This window comes from Ursus maritimus, unplaced genomic scaffold, assembly GCF_017311325.1.
Source record: "Ursus maritimus isolate PB19 unplaced genomic scaffold, ASM1731132v1 scaffold_30, whole genome shotgun sequence".
NCBI lineage: Eukaryota > Metazoa > Chordata > Mammalia > Carnivora > Ursidae > Ursus > Ursus maritimus.
In genome coordinates this window covers 24,944,593-24,965,280 of record NW_024425564.1, presented here as the reverse complement: position 1 = coordinate 24,965,280, position 20,688 = coordinate 24,944,593, and the positions used below count along the sequence as shown (strand labels likewise).

Below are 20,688 nucleotides of genomic sequence, written 5' to 3'. Positions count from 1 at the left end.
CCAACAACTGGCAAAATGTCAATGTGACATTTTGTGGACTCCTTTCTCCCCATGGCCCAGTGGTTCCTGTGTGTCCATATCTTGGAGTACTTTTGGCTGCTGGGTCACTGACCTGACTTCCTCGCTTCCCCAAAAGAACTCATAGAAGATGATGGAAAAGTCTTATTTGCGGCCTTCTTTGTTTGGAATGATAGAAAACACGAAGAATGAAAGGCATTCTCTCATGCCCAAAACACCACTGTAATAATAAGGATAATGACCCAATGGAGCTTCAAATTTTTATAGTGCTTTATGCTTTTCCAAAGCATTTTCACATACATTATTGCAATCAACTCAGACAACACCTTTCGGTTTACAACTGAGAAAGTAGAAATCATGAGGACCCTGTTCAAGATCCTAGAGCCAGGTAGTGGGACGACTGGGGCTCGAAGCCGGACTGCATGACTGGGCCAGCATTTCCAGCAGGTCATCACCTAGCTGGCTGTCCTGTGGTCATGCTCTCTGACCTCTCACTCACTCTCCATACTGAGGTCACGTCCGTGAGCCCTGACACCTAACTATGGATGTAGATTTCAAAAGGAGAACAAAAGACAAATCCTTCTTTGCCAGGTATCTATGGGTATAAAAATAGACGTGGCACTGTTCTTTACTGCTTCTTTATGGTGTCTTTCCCAGATGGAAAGGCCCCATTGCGGAACAGTTCATCGACTTGTTATTTCTACGTACACACAGTACTCCTTAATAATAGCAGAGCCTTCACAGTGGGAAATTATTTGCTAAATATTCCCCACTGTCTCACAGTTTGGCCTGTCGATTTCTCCCAGACAGAAACCATCTGGGCTAGTATAAGAAAACACAGCACATTCAAAGGGATGTTTTCCAGATGTGCAGAGGACAGCGGTCGTCGAGAGTCTATCACAGGGCCGGCTCCGGGCATCCATATTTCCCAAGACCCTTTTCCAACTGCATCTCACCATAGCTTGTATATGACTGAAAAGATTTCCAAGAGGTTGACCAGATAGCTGAGAAAAATGCGAAGAAGGTAGCTGTGAAGCCGCAGGACTAGGCCCTCCCCGCAGGGGTCCCCATGCTACGTGGTCATGTAATGGCTTCCCAAGTCCTGCTCACAAAAAAGTGGGCTGGGACCCGCTGTCAGGGGTTTCAGAAGGACTTCACAGGAAGGATGCTTTCTTCGGTGTGGGGCTCATTCTTCTCTTGTCCTGTGGACGTACAGGCATACCACTGAGCCTTCTTCGACGTTAGGAAACACAACCTGCAGAAATCCTGCTCATACCAGTTCTGTCTTCTGAAGAGTCACTGGCTCCAAATGTTTATGTGGAGAGGTGACTGGGAGAAAAGCTCGTTCCATGACAGGCTTAGAAAAATCTGGAAAAATACTCTGTTGTCGTGCAAACTTCTGAAAAAATAAAAGAGGTAAGTTGAGAAATGAGTAATCGGGAAAATGCATCGTTCCCTAAGAGTTGGCTGGACAGCTCATGCTGGAGGCCTCGCTCGGTCTACCAGTGGGCTCACACTCTTTCACTGGCAACTCCAAACTGACCACCAGATGCCCTGACTGTGGACTGGGGCCATTTCAAGCCCCTACTGTTAGTTATCTACACGGAAAATCAGTGCCCATAAAGACAAGGCATTTGCTAACAAGAAACTAAAGTCACTCAGTTTTAAAATTTGCTCTCCAGCAATTCTAACTATCTTGTGTGTAAATAACTCTAATGACCAAATCGCAAGCTCCTTGAGGGCGGAAGCTACGTCTTGTAACCTTTTTATGTCCCCTACCAGCGCCTAGCTTAATGTCCCCTACCAGCACCTAGCTTAATGTCCCCTACCAGCGCCTAGCTTAATGTCCCCTACCAGCGCCTAGCTTAATGCCTGTATGCAGGACAGGCCGTACTAGAGTCTTTGGGTTGACTGATGTCCAAAATAGCACCCGAGAGATGAGTCCATGGCCAGAGAGGCCAGGAAAGTGAATAGAGGGGGCCAGTGAGTGACAGGAACTGGCTCCGGGATAGCTCTTGGGGGAGCTCTATCCTGGCCCCTAAGTAGCCAGTCCTTCCTGATGCTATTAAGATATATGGGACGGAGCCCTTCCTAGCGGGTCAGGCCCAGAGCTGGCCTTGCTCCCCGACAACTTTGGTCAATCCGGGTGTGTGGCCAAGCGGAAAAGAGGCTCAGGGTCTTGAAGCTGGAGAGCCTGCTACCAACAGTTCAAGGGCATGTCAAGGACACGTAAGCACTGGCCAGCCATCTTCCACGGCGGGACACTGCCTCTATGCCCCACTACCCTGGCTTCTCAGGGTTCATTCTCAAGGAGTGGAAGTTCGTAACTATAAGAGGAGAACCCGCCAGGAGGGAACAGTTCAAGGTCAGGAGGACACCGGTCTACCCCCATGGCTGCGCGGGCCCACTAGCCTATGGCAAGAGTGGTGCCTTGGCCCCAGGACGTTGGGAAGCTGGTACTGCACTCTCCACCACTGTCCCCACCAGGATCTTCCCAAACCTCCCTTGCACGCCTTACTCTGCTTGAAACCAGTAAACAAGCTGGGCGCTTCCCGCAAGGATCTCACAGTGCGGGCGCCTGGGCAAGTGCAGAATTCAGAGAAGAACTTCTCTCGCCACCATTAAAGGATTCACACTGTCTACAAAATATATTCGGATCGGTGCCCCGGGTGATCTTTTCATCGTAATAGGTGTTTTTAAAAAGATACTTACACAAGTGAAAATAATGAGTGTTAAGTAGAAGACGACCAGCGCCAACAGCAGGACGATCTCAGCTCTGTATTTCTGAACAGTCTCTTCTTTGCGCTCCTTAGGGCACCCTTAAAAAAAAATGAGTAAAATATGAGGCTGTTTAACAGGCCTTTCCGATCATGATAAAAAGCTAAGAATGCTCTGCGCCGGCTTGTATCGAGTCCTGCCTGTCTCCCACTCCTAACCTCACGTCTGTACCATCGGGAAGAAGAGCGCAAGTGACCGCAGCAACAGTGGTGACGGTGGCAGCTGGGGCTCACGCGCACCTGTGCCTGGCCGTGTGCTACGGGCCTGACGCACGGCATCTCACTCGATCTTTGGAGGCACGGTGCGTTTCCCCATCTTACAGATGAAGGGGTTGGGGCGCAGAGAGGCAGAGGGAGTAAGGCAGGGGCTAGAGCCAGGTGTCCGGGCCAGACTGACCCCATTGCCCATCTGCCTCCATTTCAGAGGCCGGGCCTTTCCTGGCTTATCTGATGTCCTCACACCAGATGACACACCATTTGTGCTCTGTGCATGACGTGATCTAGCTTCGGCGGGGCTGTGGAGAATGCTAGGTGTTCTGCCCTCAGGAGGACCGGGGCTGAAGGAACCAGGCAGGCGAGCTGCCCGGCCAGTACTGCAGATGTCAGCGTGTCTCTATGGAATCGCGAAAGCTCCTCCACCAAGGCCGGCAGCCAAGGTGGGCTAAGGGGCTCCCCCAGGGGCCGCCAAAAGCTGTGGCTGCAGCACTGGGGGACGCAAAGGCAGGAGGAGCCAGGCCTTCAGCCCAGCAGGAGACATGGAAGGGACGGCCTCTCCTCACTCAGACATGACATCCCACATGTGCGGAGCCTCCCAGAAGGTCCAGGCAGGGGCAGGTGGAGTGCAGATGATTGGAGAGGCCCTCCCCTGGGGCCAGGAATGGGCCTAGAGATAGCTGGAAAGCCCTGAGGCTGGACTGAACATCTCACGAGTAGCGGTAGGGATGGGTTCTCGCCAGGGTCTGTGATTCAAAGAAAGAAATGTGGAGAGCCATTGTCCTAATGGTTCCTAACCTTGATCTGGCACTCAGTGTATCCCAGGCACGGGACGAAGCATTTTAGTGCAATATCCCCTTCAACCGTCACCACAAGCGTGTGCTGGAGAGGCAATCGCCCCCATTTTAGACATGAGAGGATAGTGATTTGCCCAAGGTCACACAGTAACGAGCAGCACTGCCCCTAACTGAGCCAGGTCCAAGTGACTCTGTTGTCTAACCAGCTAACTTGCAGGCAACATGGCTTTCAGGAGAGGAGAGGAGAGGACAGGGGAGGGGAGGGGAGGGGAGGGGAGGAGAGGAGAGGAGAGGAGAGGAGAGGAGAGGAGAGGAGAGGAGAGGAGAGGAAAGCAGCTGTTCTCTGCATCTCTCGGCTCCGCTCCCTGCACGACAGGCCTCGTCTCTCTGCTCTCCCTCCGGCACTCGTGAGCGTGCATTTTCACACAGAGCCTCCCGCGAGCCGGCTACCGCGGAGACCAGCACAAGAGCGTGTCTGGTCAGGTGCAGCAAGTGCAGGAAGACAAACAAAGCAGCACGAGAGGCTCGAGATGAGAAGGGCACGAGGGCTACGTGTGTGTGTGTGTGTGTGTGTGTGTGTGTGTGTGTGTAACAGTGAACCAAATCCAAACACTGAGCCCTATACAGAGATCCCGTTCTTGTGAAAAAAGGAATATTCTCTTAAGTCAAATTGCTTTCGGATTTCCAATAAAAGGAAAAAGTCGTTATGGTACAAGAATCGGGAAACTCTATGAGAACAGAGTGTGTGTCATTTCAAGCCTGCGCCACTAACGAGATTGGGCAAAAGTCAAAGGCAAGGCATCTTTTAAGCTCCATAAAGGAAGATATGGGAAAAAATCCAAAGAGGAAATCCTCATCGTAGAGCTCGATTCTTGGTATTACTGCATAGAGCAAAACTGTGTGTTCTGTCACTGGGGCATTGCTTTCTCGCTGTGTCCTCTTTCTGCGGCCCTCTTTGAGGTATTGGGCAATGTCATCAGCGCAAATGGGAGGGAAACGCTGTTCTCACGGTAAAAAGGTGGCAACATGACACAGCCCCCTTAGGCCAGGTTAGAAAGGCCCAAATGAGCGGAATAGCCCACAGGAGCCTGACGCATTGGGGACTACACAGTTTCTCTGTCCTCCAAAAATCAGTCTTGGGTACTTCCTCTTTGCTTCAAAGGACTCCCGCAGGAATAAACGACACCCGGATTCGTAGTCTGGCTACATGTGGCATCTATCTGACTGGGCAGATCTGTCTTTGTTAGGAAGGAAGGAAGGAAGGAAGGAAGGAAGGAAGGAAGGAAGGAAGGAAGGGAAGGAGGGAGGGAGGAAAGGAGGGAAGGAGAGAAAGAGCAGAAAAAGTTATGACATTCTTGCAGGAGAATCTAGCTTTCGGCCATAGCCGTGATGCAAAACTCCCAGTTAGACTCCAGCTGAGGGGATAGGTTTTAGGGCCCTACTGCAAGAGCACACGCATTTGGCAAGGAGACAGGTGCAGCAGGTCACCTCACCTGTCACTTTCAAGGTCACGGTGCCGCTTTGGTTTCTCTGCCCGTGCAGCCCCTCCACGGTGCACCTGTACGTCCCCGAGTGGCAGCCGCTGGCGTTTTGGATCTTCAGGTGCAGCCGTTCACCGGGGGCCTCGAAGGAGTCTTCCTTCTGCCGGTGGTCCTGTAGACCCTCCTGGGGCACCTCCAGCCTCTCCTCGCCCCGCTCCGTCAGCTGTTGAAGAAGAATCACCCCGCGTCATGCCGTGACGGAGGCTGCAAACACTGCCCGCCACGTCCCCCCACCATCAAGGCTCTGCCATCCTCACTAGTCTTTTTAAAACAAAATATTATGCATGCGTGACCTTCGGGGGAGGAGGAGAAAAATCTATGAAAATTCTTTCCGGCTCTATCTTTTCTGAAATAGGCTCAAGCCTACACTTTATGATTCGGTGCAGCCCAGCTTCCAGCCTCCGCAAGGACAGAGCGTTGACGAGGGTGACGAGAGGAAGGGCATGAATCACTTTGAGTCATATTTTGTGGCTGATTGTTCTGTATCAAATGTTCTCTTGTTTTCGTCAGATACCAGCTCACCCACGGAACGACTCTTAGTTTTGTGTCTCGGCCCTTTATCTGGAAATGTTCCTAAACTGAACACCACGGCCAGACGACTCAGCGGAAAGCCCGGAGCTGCGTAAGCCATGCCTCCGATAAATGGACACCGTGTCCTGCCAAAACTGTGTCGTGGGCGGGGCCGCGCATGATGTCACCGCACGTAGGGCTCTGACTCTCCAGCACGGCAGGAGGCAGCAACGGTGGCGCCGTGTGCGGACTGTGTGTGTCCGGTCATGTGCTGCTCACACCAAGACGCACGTGCAAGGACACGGAGAGCCTCGATCTTTGCACAGAGCAGCGGGACTGCAGGAGAGGCCAGATCCAGCCCCGCTAATCAGGCTGGGTCTCTCTCCCCCAACTATCTTTTTGGTGACATTGGTGGAGTCTTTGCATGTATGACTTCAAAGATGAGACAACCATCCCATTCCCCCAGACAGATTTTTAGTTTGCCCAAGTGGCTTGTCCGCCGGTCCTCCACGGAAACGTTTTCCGGCTTCTAACACTGATTTACACACACGGGAAGGCAAGTCACTATTCTCCGAGCTCGGGGGCAGCCAGGGACCAGCAGGAGCCTGGGCCTCAGGGGCACGCCCTGCCTGTCCCCAGCGATGGGACAGCACCAACGAGCCCCTCCCGGAGAGACGGCGGTCAGCAGCTCTCACAGCCCTGCCTTCACCTGCCCTTCCCTGCGTCTAGTTGCTGGGGGCCGGCAGCACCTCTCCCACCCACCAGGGCACCGGTGCGCGAGTCAGGGGCCAAGGGAGCCGGCACGCCCAGGGAGGAACACGCACGACACACGCTGTGCATTCATCACACACTGCACACACACTGTGCACACACACTACACACTGCACACACGCTGCACACACATCACACCTGCACGCACGCTGCGCACACATCACACACTGCACGCACACTGCGCACACATCACACACTGCACGCACGCTGCGCACACATCACACCTGCACGCACGCTGCACACACATCACACACTGCATGCACGCTGCACACACATCACACACTGCACGCACGCTGTGCGTACACACTACACACACCACACACTGCACGTATGCTGCATACATGCACACACACACCGCACACTACACACGCATTGCACATGCGTTGCACACACACCACACACTGCACATATGCTGCACACACACACTATACACACACCACACAATGCACACACGCTGCACACGCTGCAAACACACCACACGCTGCACACACACAAAAAACACAGTATACACATGCATGCACCCCCACAATATACACACGCTGCACACACACACCACACACACTATGCACATACTCCACATACACACACACTACACACCACACACTACACACACACTACACACACTGGGCGGCTTGTCCTTCCTGTGCGGGGCGAGGGGCTGCAGCCGGAGGTTAGCGGAAGCCGGGGCTCGTCCGCACTCCGCCGGGCGGGCTGCAGAGACATCTGGTGGCAGGTTCCCCGCTCCTGCAGGAAGCCCGGCTCCATCCTCGGCCGGCAAACATGGCTGAGACAAATGGCTTTTCTCAGGCACAGTCTATGAAAGTAAATCCCACTTCTTGACAGTTCTTCTTGTGTGGAAAGGGTCCTTCCTAAATCATCAAGGTGTTCACCACTACAGACTGGTGTCTTCCGGTGTTTAAAAGTAAAGCAAAATACAAAGAGCGCCCAAGGAAACTTCGGGGGAGCTAACGCCATACAACTGATTCTAGGATGCATCTAATTTAGCCCAGTTTTTCCCTTTCCAAGCCTAATTAAACCACAAACTGCAGCCTCACTGTGTGCTCACGCCTGCCCCTCCTCCGTGCCCAGCAGAGGGGCTCCCTCCTACCTGAGCTTTTGAGGGGCGTGTGCCCAGGGCCCTCCAGGGACCACGTGTCCCGAGAGCCACCCTCACATCTCCACGAAGCCACTTTGAAGGGTCGCAGCCCAATCTCTGCTGCCTGCACGATGATGTCTCCTCCTGCCTTTCTTTTCTAAATTAACCTCCAAACGCGTCAACTCAGATTTATTTCTAATAGATTTCACCAGACCTTGTCTTGCTAGAAATCCTGCATCTGAGAGGACGGAAACCTGGTTGCAACAACCATTTTGAGATCATTAATCACCGGTTTCCTCCTTGGGGGCCTCTGGTCCCATCCAGTGATCCCTCTCTCAACTCAGAAAGATCCAACTGAAAGTCAAGATCAAAACCGCGGCCCCCTCTGGAGGAGGTGGAAACATAAACTATTGTGCTTATTTACAGAAAGGTGGCCCTACTATCCGGTCGGCTGCCGAACGGGCTGAAGCCAGGGTGTGCCGGTGATCAGAACGGGCTGGCGGGGGCCTTCTGCCTATCTGCAGAATTCACTTTAAAAGTCAGCAGTAACAACAGCGAAGGCATTATTCAATGGCCAGATTTCCACAGGCCTGTGGCAAAACCTCCCGTGGGCCTCTAGTTATTTTGAAAAGGCAAAACAAAGGCAGAGTGAGATCATGAGAAAGACAGAGGGAAGAAGCAGGGGAAAGGCAAAACAAAGAACCCCGAAGCAACCTGCAGAATTTTGATTTCCTGACCCATCACAGCCATCCGTGGGATCATGGCAAAATATCTCAAGTCTCATGGGGTCAGCTTCCAATGGCCTGAGCGAACTATTGGCTGAACTTGGGAACTCTTGCCAAAGTCACGAGCAGTGGTCTTTGCCTGATGACTGACTATAGCAAAAGGAACCTTCTGTGAATTCACACAATGCACCTGGAAATATTTCAGAACACTCCCTCTAGCTTCAAGCCATTGGGACACACAACGCCTAATTCCCCTTCTTGATGCCATTCCAAGAGAGATCTTCTCATGTGACTCCATCTGGGGATTCTGGGATTTGCCTACAGCTGCAAAAATAGTTGTCGATTTTACGTTAACGTTGCATGCTCAAAAGGCGAGCGGGTACCAGCAGTACCAAGAGACTTTTTATGCGAAAGTTCAAATCATTAACTTCAGTGCTGTGGCCAAGCAGCTATCGCTGAGTCCGCTGTGGCAAAAGCAGCACCGTTCATGAACCAAAGGAGAATTCCAGAAAGAGGGAAACGAAGCAACCAGCAAGGGGGCCATCCTCAACCTTGCTTTGTTTTATGAGTTCTTATAAACATTTGCACTGGCTCAAAATCAGCCACTGGCAAAGAACGGCTCTTTAAACATTCCAAATCCAAAAGGGTTTCATTGCCTCTCTGCAAAAGCATTTTAGGAAATAGTAATTTATAACAAAAGGAACCCTCGGATTCATTCACAGCCACGCATAATTGATGGGGACTATTTAATGCGTCCTTTACAAAGCTAATATTGTAGTGCGCTAAACCACAACACGATTTGGGAAAATTAATTCCTCAAAACACTCATCCCAATTATGTTTTAAAAATCCACGCTCCGTGCACTAACTCTTACTCTGACAATTCTATATTTTTGATTGGATTAGAGAAGGGTAAAATACAAGACATCTCATTTTCAGAAAGCCAAGGGACATGTGATTTGTCTCAAGGCCCTCGATGTGACTAAATAATTTAAGTAATATGTTCTTCCTCTAAAATGGAGATTTGACCTTAAGGAAACCACAAGCCCCAAATTAAATAAACTCTTTAATTTGCTGAATACTAAAGCAAGCAAATACAAGCATTAATTTTAAGGGCATGTGAATTAAGTGTTTATTTTAATGATGGACAAATGTGAACTAGAATAAAAGAAACCAAATAAAGAATTAGTATGTTTGAAATTGAACCGATACTTTAGTCAAAAACCCTATTATTGTGGCAAGTTATTTTTTTCATTTAAATAATTTTATCCAAATACATGCTCGCCTTCTAGATTGCCATATTTGAATATAAGAGAGCAAGAGTTCCATGTCTGTTGCAAAGAAAGATTTTTGATCACAAACCTGGAATCCGAATTTATCATACATGAGATCTGTTAAGAATGTGATAGAAATCTAAAGGAAAGGGAAGAGATTTTTTTGAGGAGCAAAATGTGTGTGCTTCTATGTTCATTTAAATATTTAATGCAACAATTTGATTAAACGTATTTAAAGGTATGGACTCGATGTACTTAAAGGTGGTATGAAAGTAATCTGATATATTCCAATCACATTGAACAGCTTTTTCTTTATTGCATTTCTCATGCACTAACTTCCATGTACCTTGGTTTCTAACTCAATTAAAGTGCCAATATAATCCCCATTCATCATAAAAACAGCTCTTTATAACGTGCAAAATAGTTTGGCTCGGAGGTTGATGTCATAATGAGGGTAGAATGTATGCACGTTAACATCGTTTTTTTCTAAGTGTAGTTTTATTGGAAAAATGATTTTCCACTTTGAAATTTACTGGGTCTAACAGACAGAGCTGAATTGATGGCTGCTACGAGTTATGAGTATGGCAGAGGTAACGTAATTAAGAGCACAGGCTTTGGAGTGGAACAGACCTGGAAGCAAAGCCCAGTCCTACCACGGCTAGTCCTGCTCTTGGCCAACTGACCCAGCAGCCCCCATCTGCTCTGCGGACACGGGGGTGATTGCATCTCATGAGGGTGGTGTGAAGACACCTGTGATGATGGGCGTGCATCGTAGGGCATAGCGTCTGTCCATCACACAGAGAACCCTGAATGTGTTACTATTCTCGCTCATTTTCCCAGCCCACAGTTCAATCAGCATTCTAAATAGTTCCTGGCACACTGGAATTAGTCAAAAAGCATTTGCTGAGTGAACGAGTGAATTTTTATCACAAGGGCACTGGCTTTGGAATCGAAGGCCCGAAGTCCAGATTCGCAGTCGATGCGCTAGGTTCTCTTTGGTAAAGCACTTCATCTCTGAGTCTCATTTCCCCACCTGTGACTCTCTTCCTTGCTACGGGGAGCTATTGTAAGTATCAAAAGAGAAAACACATGAAAGTGCTTTATCATGGGTCATGCTGGTCATAGCAGTTGTTATATCTGATAGCTTTCCACTCTATCCATGCTCTCGGTCATTCTTCATGGCTGATAACTTCCTGTTTCCTCCCTGGCAAAGTTGTTCTAGAAGTCCCAACCTCTGCTCTAAAGAGAAATTATTTTTCAACCCACAATGTGTCCAAAATAGCCACAACATTCTCAATTTTCTAAAGCATCATGGTAATATATGTGGCAAAACCCTTTGGAACTGGGATTTGCCCATTCGTTGTTCACGCCAAGCATCTTCTTCCATTTGCATCTTGTGAGTCTCGTGGAAGCAACGTAACTCAGGCCTGACATCTGTGACCAGAGAGACTGGCTCTGATGGCCACACGCCCCAATCAAAGCCGCTTAAATATAATCAGGTACTTGTTGAGATATTAGAAGAGAGGCGCAATCTTTTCCTTTGCACTTGATCCTGAGAGGGTCCGCAAGACTGCGGTTATCAGCCCCTGTCTCCCTGCCGCGTGGATGGAGGCTGACGATCAAACCAATACGGAGAAAGGAAGAGCGGAGGGACGGAAAGTCACCAAGCCCTGGGGATAGTCATGAACCTCGAAATGCAGCTGTATTTGTTTCCTGCACCGGCATAACAAAGTGCCACAAACTGAGCAACATAACAAAACCGAAATGTATTTTCTCGGAACCCTCGTGCACGGCTGGTGGGAATGCAAACTCGTGCAGCCACTGTGGAAACCAGTATGGAGGTGCCTCGAGAAATTAAAAAAAGAATTACCCAATGATCTAGTAATTCCACTACTGGGTATTTACCCAAAGAAGCTGAAAAGGTTAATTTGAAGAGATGGAGGTCTCCCTATGTTTACTGCAGTGTTATTTACAATAGGCAAACTATGGAAGCAGCCCTAACGTCCATCGATAGAGGAATGAATAAAGCAGATATGGTATGTGTGTATACACACACACACACACACGATGGAATATTATCGGCCATGACAAAGAATGAGATCTTGCCATTTGCAACAACACAGACCTAGAGGGTACCGTGCTAAGTGAAATAAGTCAGAGAAAGACAAACACCATATGATTTCACTCATATGTGGAATTTAAGAAACGAAATGAATGAACAAAGGAAAAAAGAGACAAACAAAACACAGACTTAACTCTAGAGGACAAACTGATGGTCACCAGAGGAGAGGTGGGTGGGCGGACGGGCGAAACAGGTGAGGGGCTGAAAGCACACGAACCACCATGAACGTCAAGCACGGAACTGCTGAACTGGTACATTATACACCAGAAACGACTATAACACTGCATGGTAGCTGTACTGGAATTAAAATTCTAAAAATAAAATTAAAAAAAATAAAGAAATGTATTTTCTCATGGTTCTGGAAGCCAAAACCCATAAGCGAGGGGCTGACGGGCCCATGCTCTCTCTGAAGGCTCTATGGAAAAATCTATTTCGTGCCTCATTCCTGACGTTTCTGGTGCTGCCAGCCATCCCTGTCATTCCTTGTAGACACATCCCTCCGGTCTCTGCCCCTACTTCACATGGTGTTTTCCCTGTGTCTACGTCTGTATCTGTTTTCTCTTCTTATGAGGACACCAGTCATTGCATCAAGGCCCACCCTCTCTTGTATGACCGCACTTTAAAATGACGACATCTGCAAAGACCTCATTTCCATAGAAGGTCACATTTGCAGATACCAGAGATAATCTTTCTGTGGGACACAATTCTACCCACAACACCAAGCAACACTGAAGCATGAATAATAATTTGCAAGTTTTCCCCATTTCAACTACATAAACCAATATATTCCCTTTATTTAACCAAGTTTTGACTGGATTACAAAGCTTCACAACTGAAAGGGTCCTCACTGACAGGGACACCTCAAACCGCCCCATAAATTAATGTGGCATGGAGGGAGCTCTCTCCACATGGCTCCAGCCTGTAGACCAGTCCTGCTCGTCGCTCGGGCTCACGTGCTTCCCTCTCCTCAGGGAATGAGACACACAGGCCTAATGTGATTCAGAACCTTTGTGCTCCAGAACTGACCCAGAGTGTCAGGTCCAAGGTGATCATGAATTCCTTATGGCAGCTGGCCTCCTGCTTTTTCTCATGGGTTTTCCCCACCTGGACCTATAATCCTGAACAACTACCCCCTCTTCCGGAATCTACCATCTCTTGGAGATTTGGGGCAAGAACACGCAGTAGACTAGCTGGTGTTCCACAGCACACCAGGTGACAGGAATAAGCCTGGGGCCCCTAGTCGGAACCGCTATTACATGACCCAGACAGGATTTTAACCAACTATACCCCAGAGCAAAGACAAAAATCCAAAGTAGGTTTATGAATGGTCTTCAAATCCTAGGGAAGTACTTGGGTCCAGCTCTGGGTCGAGCTAGGGCTTTTGGTAGAAAATTTGGGGTCATTGCTGGAGTCCCCAGGAAAAGATTATGCAAACCATTTTAGATGAAGAAACCCTTTTTTAGGTAATGAATCTCTCTTTAGCCCTGCTCTACGCTAGACTTTCCCTTACATCACTGAGACCTTCTCCGAACTTCCTCTTGACTTTGTGTGGTGACATAACCAAATACAGAACTAAGATAATGCTGATTCTCACATGACCTAGGTTCCCCCTTTTATTCATGGAAAATAAGTGTTTGATTTCTTTCTGTTTAACTCCCAGCTACCTTCTTCCTCCTTACCCTCTTGCACCCTGCAAGACTGTGGCAACTTTGCTCTGATTTGTCACTGTCCCCAAATCTCACTGATGGCCCGTCTGCAGCTGGCTGAGACTTCCAAAGCCCCTCTGAGGCAGCCACGTGCTGTGTTGCCCACCCCTCTGTCGAACTGTGGGGACACAATGGGTGGCCAAGAAAGAAGGGAAGGTAAATCTCAGAGATGTGCTGAGGTCTTGGCTGAGATGACCTGATTGGATTTTGCTGCAGTGAGAGAACAAGGCCTCCCTCTGGGACTCATCTTCCAGGATGAGTCAGTGTGTCTTTCAGCACAAGAAATATGCTCTTCTTTACAAATACGTGTCATTAGGTCATCCTCTTTGCTTAAAAACTTTCAATGACTCCTTGCTGCCAAAAGGAGTTCAAGCCAGTGTAGCTAGGCATTCAAGGCTCCTCACCATCTGCTCCCAGCCTTCTTTGTAACATCTCCCAGCCCTCTCCTGCATAATTCTCCCTTCCAGATCACTGGTTCCCCGAAATGCTTGTGGAATCCTTTTCCATGCCTTTGCTCAAGATGGTCCTCTGGCAAAAGTTTCCTGTTGATTTTAAGATGGCCAGCATGAGGCCCAGGACTTGGAACACATTTGGGACTTCAGAAATATTGGCTACTGAAAGTGTAAATACAAGAGACCTCTGAAAACCAACTTCATGTCCTTCATGGTCTGACCTAAGGTAGAGCCCATAAAAGTGACTCAACCAGGTCAAGTACTGTAGGTGCCGATGTGGACAGCAGGACTTTGCTTTGATGCTAGCACACACACCGTTTCCACATTTCAATGTTTCGGGGCTTCTCTGTTTAAGACAGGAATGTTTCCCTTCTCTCCTAAAAACATGCTCTTAAATCTATCTTACAGCAGATAAAATTCTAGAATCAAGGAAGTCTAGTGAGGGGCGCACACTGGCTCCTTCACAGGTCCATCAGCATTTGTGGCCGAACAGATGACATCTGCCCAGACCGTTCATCAACTCCAGCCCCTTCTAGGGGATTCTGCTTTCACAGGGCTTTTTGCTCTGTGGTGTCTCATCACACAAGATAGTCGAGACAGAAAATACAACTACACTGGAGAGGAGATTCGCAACATGCACGGAAGACAGCTTCCTAACAGATTCAGAACCAGCAAGAGCCACGTGGTGACCGTCCTTGAACTTTGAAGTCGCTTCCTGCAAGCCATTAACCTGCCCTCTGCCAGCTCCGTTGGGCCAGGGGATAGCCCACGATCTGCCACAGCTGGGGGCTCCTCTCACTGTTACAAAATCAAGACTGACCTCTGAAATCAGTCTTACTTCCCTTTTCTCCCTTCCGTTGGAAATAATCTGAAAAGGGCATTTGCCTTGTGACGCGTCTCTGTCCTCACCCCCGCAATGTCGTCCTAGGTTGACACTATATATCCTCTTTCGTTATGCATCAACATAGTCTGCCGGGGCTCCAAGCATGCCACAAGATGGTAGGACATCTTTCTGATAAATAACCACTTGCTACTGGCAGCGAACATCACCGTGCTCAAACACTCCGTCCAGTACCATCCTCTCCCTCCAGACCTAGTGCAGCTTCATTGAAGAGACTGTGACCCCACTTACGCTCAGCAGGACGCTCAGGAGTAGCCCCTTAATGGATGTGCTTACTCCCAGCAGACATGGGATGCTATGCCCTCTGATCCAAGATGCTCGCAGCCAATGGGAGAGAGTGCTGGACCAACGTCTGCTTGCATCATTTCTCAAAATACCTCCCTAAACAACCACAGTCAATTCATAACTCCAAAGGCTAAGTTTAGCTACGATTCTAATGGCTATGTGAATACACATTTCTATGTCTTCTCAATCACGCACCCTGCCCTAACAGGTACATGCAGGAAAGGGTAAGAGGAGGACCCATGGATGGATCCCAGTTAGAAGGACACTGGTCCATGGGAAATAGGAGTTGGGCGAACAGGAGTTGGGCTATCTCTGCCCACTCCTGGCTCCCCCTGTGGCCCCCTGTGCATGTCTGTATTAACCCTCCTCCGGCCCCTTCTCACTGTGCCTTTGAAACAGAGGGTAAAACGGACACTGTTTCTTCCCCACTCGCCCTAATGTTACAAATGTTAATTGGATGCCCTCTGCTTTGGGTCTTTCTGTAAAAGGCACCTGATAAGAAATACATGGTTTCCATGGGTCCTTTGGTAATCACAAGTAATCAGTGCCAATTGGACAGTGGCAGGGTGCCCTACGGTGTGGGAGAAGCGAGTGGTACACGGAATTTTAAATTGTGAGTCATTATAACCATAGTTGTGGTATGCAGAAGTCCTGTGAGAATGAGAATCGATCTGGTGGATGGTAAACAAACAAACAAACAAACCGAAACAGAACAAAAAATCCACGACAAACCCACCCCAAGAGATTCTCTGCTTTCCTCGTCCAGCTCACAGCCCACAAGTGCGCAAAGAGATCTGACATACCACACTAGGGATGAGGAGGGACGTGACACGAGCGAGGCTGGCTGTGGTCATCAGGCTTAAAGTCCTCCTTTGACAGCCACCTCTTCAGTCCACTGAAACATTTTACAAGAGGTGTGGGGAAAGAATGACAAGATGCTCAACCTTCTGTAAAGCCAAGTATTTCAGAATTTCACCACTGACCTGATTTCCAGAATACTCTATCCACTTTAGTTGTACAAACACAATCAGCACAAAAGTATAATTACTGGGCTGGAAAAGAATAAATATCTACAGAACACGCCGAGACCTGTTAAACAGCACTTGAAGGAACAATGCATTTCGTTTTCAAGGTATCCGAATACTTTATTGGCATCACAAAGCTTCCCTATCCACCATGACCTGATCACTGTTAACCTCTTTAAAAAAAATTACTATGGCATGATTTTGCAATGACCCTATTGCATGAACCAACAGAAAAAAAATGCCAAGAGACTGTTGTCTTTTTTTTTTTTTAACAGAGTTTTGAGAGACCTTCAGGGTAAATCCGTAAGAACCGTGTTCAATAAACAAACACATACATGATAGAGTTACGTCTTCAGCTGACATCCAAGGAGAAGCCAAAGGTTAATTGCTATGGTTTACTGCATCATTCCAAGTGACCTTGTGCAAGAAGATTGACCTTGACAACTGTTTGAACTTTACAGTCTGAAACCCCATCTCCTTGTTTCATGAGGACTTTTTAATTACTCCCCTGGGGATATTAATATTATTTTCTTCTTTAAATTCCTCTCGGGAGGGGACCGTGGTTTCATGTTCCCCCTTCTTTAAGATAACTAAGTCTCTGCCTGGCTAGACCAAGGACACTTTTATTTTCTTTACCTTAAGTAACTGGGGTAGAAAACAGAGACATTGAGATAGGCCTCTGAGAACTCAGGCTGTGGAATCAGACTACTTGGTTCAAATCCACCCCATCATTTATCCAGAAGTGTAACAGTGAGCGGGGTTCCTTTACTCCCTGAGACTCAGTTTCCTCATCTGTAAAATGGGAACAGCTGTAGCAGGACTGATCTCTTACGTCCACTGGAAGGACTAAAACAGGTAACATAGGTAAATATTCACCTCAGAGCTGGGCATGGAGTGAGCACTCAAGTAATAATGTTTTTACGATATTTTTAAGTGCTATTGTTTTTGCTACAAGAACAATTTGGGAAGTGTTACGTTCTCTGATCCCACAGTGAATAAAAGGGGAAATCATCACAAACCTACTTTCTTACACAGTACATTGCTCCCAGGCATGAGCAACACAGCCAGGGCACGTAACTCACCAAGCGCCAGCCTGAATTCACTAAGCACCTTCGCAATTAGCGAGGCAAACACAGGGTGCTGTGCAGAATACACAAAATCGATGGTGCAACACAGTGGGGGGAAACTGACAATCTGGTCGGGAGAGGAGACACACACACGCAAACTGTCCCATGCTGCCTTGCTAAATGGCCAGGTGCAGGCTCTTATGGCATCTTTCTTGGAGGGCAGAAGAAAAACCTTGCACTCTGTGCAAAGCAGCAAACTCACAGATTTCCTCTAAGGTCAGACGTTCCATCAGAGCACAGAGTTAGCCTAGCATATCACATGTACTTGGCTGAAAGGAGAGGAGCTGTTGTGGCCCTAACCTCGTGAACGGAGGTGAGCAAAAGACCAGGGATTGCTTGGCTTGGCAAAGCCGCCACAACCGCTGTCTTAGCGTCCGAAAATGTTCCAGTTCAGAGGCATCCTTAAAAAAAGGCCCCAGAGCAACTCACTTCTCTAACAGTGAAGCCGGCCCCCTCCCAGACGCCCCCTTTGCTGGGCCTCCCAGGACTGCCTGCCTGAGTGCCAAGCAGCAGGGACCAGCGAGGGGCCAGGCGAACCCACAAAGGGGATGGCGGACAGACAACTCCCACCTGGGAAACAAGCCTAAATCACCTCTGACGATCTCTTAGTCTTTCCTCTCCAAGTTCCCTCCCTGCCTCCAAATTCTGGGCAATCACAGTCCCCAAACACCAGAAATCAGAAATCTGGGGACAGGCCTCCTGTCCCATATCCAGATCTGCCCTAGCTGCTTTCTTCGTGGCCTACTGGCCACAACCACAGGTGGCCTCCAGAATTCATCCAAATAAAAGGGTCTCTGCTTCCAAAGAGGCTTATTTGGATCGTTCATCTCAGGCTACCTTTAGGGGCAGGAAGAGGATCGGGTCCTTGGGGAACAAAATCTAATGGAATCTAATCGCGTGGTTCCTAGATGCGTTGGGGGGGGGTGTGGAATAGGAGGGTGAGGGAGGCGTGCGGGAAGACCAGGGACTCGGAGGCCGGGCCGGGGCTACACAGGGTCGCCAGCCCGAGGGAGGTGGTCCCCGCTGCCAAGCCCTCGACCGCGGGCATCGCCGTGCTTACCTTGACCCAGAAGACTCTGTAGGGGCCCTGAGGGTCCAGGTGGACGGTGCACGGCAAGTCCACCGCTTCGGAACAAGCCACTTTTACCTCCCGCGTCGCGGGCGCCAGGCTGCAGACTGCAAGAAGGACAGAGAGAGAGGGGCGTGAGCCAGCGGGGGTCGCCGGGAGGGGATGGGGGCGACAAGCGTCTGGGGCCCTACCGCAGCTCAGGAGCAGGATTCGGAGGCCGCGCGACATGGCTGGGGACTGCCAGCTTGGGGCGCGCTCGCTGGCGCCGCGCTCTTATACCCGCGCGCACAGGGACTTCCCCGGGCGCCGGCCTGGGGGAATCCCCAGCGGGCTGCGGCAGCTTGGGGCGCCGGGCCCTCCCCCGCGCCTGCCACCCGCCGGGCGCCCCGGGCCCCGCCCCCGCGCGCGGCCCCGCCCCCGCGCGCCCGGAGTCCGCGTGGCTGAGGCGGCGGCGGGGCCGCGGCGATCGCCACCCACGCGTGACGCGGCGCGCTTGGGCTTTGCAAACGGCGCGGGCGCGCGTGACGGCGCCCCGCTGACCTTCCCCGCAAGGGGGAGTGAGGGGCCTGCCCCAGGTGGGGGGGTGTCCCCTCCTTCCACCGAGACGAACCCAGACTCAGAGAGATCGCGGGGCCGGGGACGCCAGAGGGAACTCAGGACTCACTCTTCTCCAGATTCTTTTGTGACCAGAGACTCCTTAGGCTTCCCACGGAGCTCCGCGAGTCTAGTACGCGGCTCCCTGCCTCCCGGCGTGGGCTATCAGGCCCAACTGTCGAAACTATTTCAGCCACAGGAGAACCTCTCCTATTAACACGAAACACACACACACACACACACACACACACACACACACACACACACACACAGAGTTTGGGGCGGGCGGGGGAGGGGGAGAGGACCAAAACCAAACAACACAACGGAAGAAAATAGGAATCACCTTGTCCAGAAGTCACTTCTGTTGACATTCTGGGGTCTTAGCTTCGGTGCATACGTAGGTATTTTTAATGGGACACGCTATACACTATTTTGTAACCTACCTTTTAGCTTAATATTTTGCAAGAGTTTCCACATCATTAAAAAGTTGCACAGCATCATGTTGATGGCTGCAGAATATTCTGTCATGCAGTTCCCTCGTAAATTAGAAACAATTAGATCATGTGAGACATGGTCAGTCTAATGTTATCATTAGTAGACTACGTTTGGTAGTGGTAGGTTGCTTTTTTATTATTAACATTCCAAACGGTGCTGTGATTGCTACGATGAACTTCCTTGGAGATAAACCTTTGCTCTAACATGGCTTATTTTCTTTGAGTGAATACCTAGAGGAAATTGTGCTAAGTCAAAAGGAATTCACAGTTTTGTTAAATATCGCCAAAATTACCTCCACGGAGGCGTTCTCAATCTGTGTTCTCACCGGCAGCGTATGAGGGTGTCTGTTTCCCAACATTCTTGCCAACATAAATTGTTACCAAACTTCCCCCTTGCCCTTGGAGGCGGTTACAGTAATTGACAGTGTAAGTGCTTTTCGTCCAACCTAATGTTTTAATTAGGAAATTTTTAAGCAAGTACAGAAAATAATAATATCAAACACATCTGTATGCAATATATTCTTAATAAAACATCTGTCTCTTGCTTGACCCCATACCTGAGCATATCTTTCTCCAATTTGCTACTGTGATAAACAATGTTGCCTGAAGATGGACATGGTCAAATCCGCGGGCCAAGCAATCCTACCACCTTATTAAACATGACACCTTGTCCTCCAAAATACACATGCCCATTTATGCTCTCTTCAGCGGGACTTGGCATCATCAGATTCTTTTTTTTCCATTTTCACCAATCTAATGAGTGTGAAATACCAGATCCTTTTTGTTTAATTTACATGACGCTGATTACGGGAGGGAGGAACGTCTTTGCTTACGTTTTGAAGCCCTTGGGTGTCCTCTTTTGAAGATTGCCGGTCATATCCTTTGGCCTTTTCCGTTGGAGCTGTTTATAAATTCTGGGCCAAATCCTTTCTTGGTTACATGCATGCCAAATATCTTTTCCAAGTCAAGGGTTTGTGTTTTTTACTTTGTGTATGATGTCTTTAATGTACAAAAGGGTTTTTAAAAAAATAAGCTAATGTAGTCAAATGTATGGGTCTTTTCATTTATGGTTTGTGCTTCTGGTGCTGTGTTTAAGAAATCTTTTCCTACCCTGAGAACATAACAAAATCCTCCTTCATTTTCTTTCAGAACTTTTTAAGTCATGCTCTTTCGTAAACAGGTCTTTAATCCA

At 49.0% G+C, this 20,688-nt stretch overlaps 1 protein-coding gene across 2 annotated transcripts; it reads right to left on the bottom strand.

Annotated features, from left to right (window-relative positions):
- Positions 1–264: 264 nt before the first annotated feature.
- CD83 (CD83 molecule) lies at positions 265–18,740 on the bottom strand. Of its 2 annotated transcripts, none has more exons than XM_040645069.1 (5): positions 18,600–18,740; positions 18,400–18,515; positions 5,299–5,509; positions 2,731–2,837; positions 265–1,414 (listed from the first exon to the last, which is right to left on the bottom strand). In XM_040645069.1, exons 1-5 carry the CDS (start codon positions 18,634–18,636, stop codon positions 1,289–1,291), a joined length of 597 nt encoding a protein of 198 aa, XP_040501003.1. In that variant the 5' UTR covers positions 18,637–18,740; the 3' UTR covers positions 265–1,288. The 2 variants fall into 2 exon arrangements, with proteins under 2 accessions (XP_040501003.1, XP_040501002.1); XM_040645068.1 differs by having other exon boundaries at positions 265–1,417; positions 18,600–18,739.
- Positions 18,741–20,688: the final 1,948 nt, after the last annotated feature.